The 6,741-nt window shown below is 44.4% G+C and overlaps 1 protein-coding gene across 1 annotated transcript; it reads right to left on the bottom strand.

The window, feature by feature from the left end:
- Positions 1–1,561: 1,561 nt before the first annotated feature.
- On the bottom strand, positions 1,562–2,365 carry bhlhe22 (basic helix-loop-helix family, member e22; the record flags this gene model as incomplete). The annotated part of the gene is made up of 1 exon (XM_084475005.1): positions 1,562–2,365. The coding sequence occupies one exon, from the start codon at positions 2,363–2,365 to the stop codon at positions 1,562–1,564; it is 804 nt and encodes a 267-aa protein (XP_084331131.1).
- Positions 2,366–6,741: the final 4,376 nt, after the last annotated feature.

The raw sequence follows: 6,741 nt of genomic DNA, 5'->3' as shown, positions 1-6,741 counted from the left end.
TACAATTGTTTTCAAATCAACACGCTATCACGCACGCACCGTCGTGGAAATGGTTTTAATTCCTGATGATAGCGGTGATTCCTGTCTTGTAACCCCCCAATCCCCTCCTCCGCCCCGGGCGATGCTCATCCTCCCGTCTCCCGTCTTCAGCTGAAGCCTCTCATCACTTAGAAAGTTACCGATGTGATGGAGCGTAACGCGTCCCGATTCCGCACCTGCTCTGTTCCCGACCCTCTTAATGATGTACGACTACATCAGCTTCACCATCAATAACTTTCAAATTCAAATAATGCAAATAATTAAGAGTCCAAAATAAATAGTTACATTATATAGGACTAAATAATAACATTTTCAGAATGATTCTTAATTTAAATAATTGAAAATGCTAACCCGTTTGTCTATTTATTTAGTCAGCACACGATCAGACGACAGTTCTGTTGTTCAAAATATTTTAATAAAGCTTTAAACACTGAAACACATACAAATGGCCCTCCTCGACCACATAGAGCCTCGTTAGAGCAGGCCTATCTACAATATGATGCCCGACCTGACGCCATCCATCTTAATCGTGAGTGCTCAATGGAAATTTACAAATAATAATAATAATAATAATAATAATAATAATAATGATAATAATAATAATAATAATAATACAGGTCTGTACAGCAACATGTAAAGAAAGTGCCATGCTGACCAAAACAACTACCTTGATGAGTTCAAACAGCAGAGATAGGAGGCCTGATGAGTGTGTGTGTGTGTGTGTGTGTGTGTGTGTGTGTGTGTGTGTGTGTGTGTGTGTGTGTGTGTGTGTGTGTGTGTGTGTGTGTGTGTGTGTGTGTGTGTGTGTCGTTGTGTTTTGGGCCTCTTGTATCACAGTGTCGACAGACTTTAAAATGGGCCCTGCGCAAATATCAACACTGGTGCTTTAGCGGTGTCCGATTCATTTAAACCACTCAATGAAGTCTTCCTCTACAGTTTATTAGTTTTGTCCATGACATTCCTCTTGTGTTCTTCATATAAAAACAAAGGTTCATGAAACAGGCCTATAGGCCTACCAGTATAAGCACACAGCACGTCTCTGAAGTGAATCAAACGAAGCAGCGAAGGTGAGGTCGGTTCATAATCCAGGAGCTTGTCCATATAGCCTATATAGTGGTCAGTGAAAAACAGAACCAAAGGAAAGGATCGAAGTAAAGTCAGGTCACTCAGATATCCAGAAGATTGACAGCCGAGCGAGTGATCAACAACTCCCTCTGTCCTGATGCCACTGTCATCATATACTGTTATCTGTTTGGTTTCTCTGTCACTCACACCAGCACTTTAAGGATGTATTATATACACAATCAAGTTTTGTCTGAACAAAAAAGCGCTTCTGAATGCATTTGTAAATATTATAAAATAATTCATTGATTTTTTTTCTCTAGCCTATGGTGACCAACAACGAGCACGGTGGCCCCAGATGTCCCCCGTCCCATCTCCGATGTCCCCCGTCCGACGGGCTTTGCGCGTCTCTGTTCCCGACTGTGCTTGGAGTCTCTGGCCGCGCGTTTATTCAGCGCGCTCACGGCTTGTCCGTGCACTGTTTACAGAGGCTGGAGGTGACGTTGTTGAAGAGCGCACATTTCTCAGGGCAGGATGTCGGCGGCACGACGGTGGGGAATGGGTACCCGGGCGGCGGCTCGTATGCCCCTAACCCGGGGGGGGCCGCGAGGGCCGTGGTGGCCGGTATGGAGGCGGCCGAGATGGCCTGGCCCTGGTTTAGGTAGGCCACCAGCCGCCGCATCTCCTCCAGCGCCTGCGCCTGCATGAGGATGTAGTTTTTTGCGAGCAGCAGCGTGGCTATTTTGGAGAGTTTCCGCACGGACGGGCTGTGCGCGTACGGGATGACCCCCCGCAGTTCGTCCAGCGCGTCGTTCAAATCGTGCATCCGCCGTCTCTCGCGCGCGTTGATGTTTAACCTCAGCGTTTTCTGCTCTTTGCTTTTCTTACCTCCTTCCGATTTCCCCCCGCCGGACCGCGGGTCGGTGAGCAGAACCATGTCGCACCTGTCGTCGCTGTCGTCGTCGGGGCTCTGCTCCCCGCCACTGCTCTCCGCGGCCGACGTCCTGTTGCCGCTCTCCCCGTATTTCACACACAAAGATCCCGTCGGCAGACCCAGCGGGCCCCCTCTGCCCCCCGCCAGACCCCCCGGCTGGATCGGGTCCGAGTCGGTCCCGTCAAAACAGCCGATCGGTGACTGGCGGTCTCGAGCTTGAAGTTCGAGACCCACGGACGACCGGAAAGGGTCCATCTTCTTGTTGGACACGGCGCTCAGAGTTTTGTGAAAAATGTCTGCTGTGCCGTTCAAGTTCATCCTCCGGTCCATAGCCTGCTGTACCCCCCCGCTGCGTGGACTAGTGTGCTCTCGGGAGTGGAGGACGCCTCTTAGAAGTCGGTTCTTCCCGGTGCCCAGGAAGTGTTGCGGTTCAGATCTTGAAGTCTTCTCCAACTTGTCACTGAGGTGTAGAAACGAGAGGACTCTCCAATAATACGCGCTGCTCGCTCTGAGCTCGCCAGCCTATCGCTGCTTCTCGGATCTCCACAGCGATCACACTCACGCCGATACCTCGAGTCTTTACATCATTATCTCGAGGCGGCCTATTGGGGCAGAGCGCTCCCCCCCCTCTCTTTCTTTATCCAATCAGGTGATCCTTTTAATTAATGCCATTTAAATTGTGACAAACAATACCGCGTGTAGCCCCTTTTATTTGATCTCGCCTGCAGACCTCTGATGATACCTGACACTGTATCATCTAACCCTATAAAGGGTTACAAGTCATACTTTATAAATAAATAACTTTCTACGGCTATTTGGGTGAGCCATGTCCAGTGTGCACATTAAACCCATATGAGGTACTTAGAAGCTAGGCCTATGGTTTAAATGAAGATATTAATATTATACTTTGATGTCGGTGAGGACATCTCGACCTACTCCATGTAAAACTAAATATTCAGTTTCTGCTCTCTGGTTATCGATATATCCCTCCAACTGAAGTAGCCTAGTTACATTTGTGTGGAGACATACAGTAGGCCTTACAGGGAGTAAAAAATGGTAGATTCAGTTGTTTACACAATCAAGGTTCCAATTTGATATAATTTGATATTTTGATCTCTACAACGGACCCATGAACCGAGGTGCTCCTGGATGCGTTTAACTGGGGGCGCTGTGCGTAATTACGCACCATCGCCTTCAGCGGTGATGGTCATTAAAGCCATATATATATATATATATATATTTTTTATCATTTTGCTGTTGTACTAAAATAGATTTTTTCCAACATTTATTTGAAGACTTATTCTCTTATTTTTGAAGTCCGATTTTAAGCTCCACGTGAAATGTTCTTTACAGAGAGCAGAAAGCAGTTCGTGATCAAAATAAAGCTCTACTTGCGAGTATGTATCGCCATCTACTGGAAAGGAGTATACATTACGTTTTAATGAGGCCACAAATGAGGACGTTCAAAGGTTATCACCAGGGTAAGCCTCCGTGAAATGAGCTTTGGGTTTCATTTTGATAAAATAAGGATACACACAATCCTCAAATAAGGATCGCCTCTGGGGACAATTGAGTTAAAGTTGGTTAACATTGTGTTTACCTGTGTTTTACGGAACACAAAGGATTTTCTACTGAGTAAAAATGGATGGATAAGATGGGTTATTCATTAAGCCTTTTTGTCTTGGATAAGCCATATTTTTAATATTTTATATAATATTTTTTAACTTATGTCTCCCCACTAATGTTCCCTCCACTGGCCCTGCGTCCCCTGACCCGATGTAGGTGGTCCTCCACCCTGTCTCTGCTCCACCCAGGGGCCACCTGAAGTGGGTTCTGGTGTGGGGTCGCTCCTATATGCGTTGGATAGAATAATCTGCTAAAAGTAGGGAGTAGCGAATCATCATCACAGGGGGATGAGGATATGCTATCACTAAGTAGTCATTAGATGGAGGAGACACAACCTCCTCTGTAACTCAGGGCTGCCGTGGTCTGATGGCCTGGATGCTTGTTGACCACCCCGCCATCCCTTCACAAACCTGCTGTTGCCGGAACGTTTAGGACAGACGTCCTGACGCCCTCCTCTATGTACAGACGAACACGGGCAGCTGGGTTCAATCATCGTTGAACGTGTCATGTCAATCTACTGTGACGAGAGAATAAAAGAACTGCGAGTCATGATGAAAAATGACGTTCCCGAAACGTACCTCGACGTTCCAAGGTCGATATTTCCTTCTGGTTTCACCTGTCATTTGTGGCATATTTCCCCCTCCTGTTCCCGCGGGGCCCACACCCGGCCTCCTGAGGAGTTATGAGCGGTAAGCTCTGTCAGAGACAGTCGCTGAATCCTGGGCCGGCCAGAGGAACACCTTCATGGCCAATCAGGCCGGGCTAACGAGACACGATGGTCCGGAGCCGGCCATTACGCCCGCGACCCTCGGCGCCTCCGTCAGCACTTCGCTAATCGACAGTCGACTCTGTCGGAGGAAGGCGTTCATTTGACTTCCACGTCAACTCCCTTTTTTCCCCTCCCACAGAATGTGATCTCGCAAGGTGATTGAGTGTTGAGCTGCTTGAAACCCAGTCAGATGATTAGGCTTTATTGCTATTCTGCACCATTCATGTCATCATTCAGTCATTTAGCAGGCACTTTGAGCAGGAAGCCACTAACATTGACTTCAGAGACATGTCGTTAAAGAGCAGATAGGGGTTAGTCCGTCTCAAGGATGCCTGTAGGTCTACACAGTGGCGGATTTTGCAAATTGGGTGCCCAAGCTGAAGATATGTATGGGGCCCACCTCATCTGATCTTTAAAAGAGAACGGAGAAAAAGAATGTACCGACTGAATGGTGGATAGGCAGGTAAAGCTATATCTACACAGAGGTAAAGGTTGGAGATGAGGAAAAAAAACCTTCCCCTTTACAGTTTTTCACAATTGTTTAAACACATTAATTGGAACATCAGACACAATGTGCACAACCTGAAACTCATGTACCAACTGCTAAACCAATTCTGCTGAACTCAAAGCACATTTTCTGCTTTAGACTCAGATTCCCATTACAAACCACACATTTTTCACAACACTACACACAATTCTCTATATCTTGCACACTCTTCCTGAATTCCCTCTCTTGGTGTTCACAAAGAAAACACTGCCAATCACATTTCTAAACTCAAAAGGCTTTTGTGCAATTAGCAATCTGCAATTTGCTATAGAAGGGTCACAGAAGAAAGACAGACATTGAGTAGTATCACTCTATGAGAATGTTGATAATGGTGATGATGATGAACATCATCAAGATCATTACAGTTTTTCACAATTGCTTAAACACATTTCCTGATAGACTACCTCACTTTCTCAAAACCCTAAACACAAATTTCAAAACTCACACACAAAATGCAAAATCCTACACTTCTTTTGCAAAAGCACACTTTGCCCTCCAAACAGTGTTAACTCTTCACTAAATGGTATTTTCTTTTCAAATGACACATGTGTAGACATTTTTAAGCACCCACTGGTGTGCAGAATGGAAAACACTATTATGAATGGAAAACACTATATGAATGCTTCATCAGTAGAATTAGGCTTTTACATGTTCAGTGTTGCCACCTGTTGGGTGTAAAATATTACCATCTAATGTTTTTAGGTACACTCAATAATACACACAAATAGAAAACAACACACAATACTGTAACAACAAATACTCTATTTGTATCCAAAATGTGCAGTCTACTGTAAATCACATCAAACAGGATGAAAACAGGATGAAATGAAAGAGATAACACAAAATAGGCAATACTGTAAGCAAAACATCTGAATGAATGAATGAATCAACAAATGAATGCATTTTTATTGGTTGTAACCAAAGGGTAGGGGCAGAAGCTTCAACTTATATCAAGCCCCCCTTCTCACATTTTTAACAAATATCATACACACAATGTGTTTGCATATACATGCATACACTTACCTACATATATACATACATACATACCCATAAGGGTCAATATTTATATCCAGTACATTTCCACCATAAGATGGATAATATCCTAAATAATGATGATAACCATAAAGAGAATAACATTGTTCATCATCATCACCATTATCAAGATTCTCATAGAGTGACACTACTCAATGTTTGTATTTTAGTGTCATGTCTTTCTTCTGTGTTTAGAAATGTGATTGGCAGTGTGTTCTGTGTGAACACCAAGAGAGGGAATTCAGGAAGAGTGTGCAAGATATAGAGAATTCTGTGTAGTGTTGTGAAAAATGTGTGGTTTGGAATGGGAATCTGAGTCTAGAGCAGAAAATGTGCTTGGAGTTCAGCATAATTGGTTTAGCAGTTGGTACATGAGTTACAGGTTGTGCACATTGTGTCTGATGTTCCAATTAATGTGTTTAAACAATTGTGAAAAACTGTAACACTGTTTTGAGGGCAAAGTGTGCTTTTGCAAGAGAAGTGTAGGATTTTGCATTTTGTATGTGAGTTTTGAAATTTGTGTTTAGGGTTTTGAGAAAGTGAGGTAGTCTATCAGGAAATGTGTTTAAGCAATTGTGAAAAACTGTAAGACCGCCACTGCCTGTACAGGGACACTGGGATATTGGGGATTGGACACTGAAACCTTTGGTTGGGCGTCAAATCCCCCGAGGATCCATTTGTCTTGTTGATTGTTGTTGGTCTTTAGTCCAGGAGCCTGGTCCAGCAGATGTG

This window comes from Micromesistius poutassou (assembly GCF_964030765.1).
Source record: "Micromesistius poutassou genome assembly, chromosome: 11".
Lineage (NCBI taxonomy): Eukaryota > Metazoa > Chordata > Actinopteri > Gadiformes > Gadidae > Micromesistius > Micromesistius poutassou.
The sequence above is the reverse complement of the archived record's forward strand: the minus strand, read 5'-3'. Positions and strand labels throughout refer to the sequence as shown.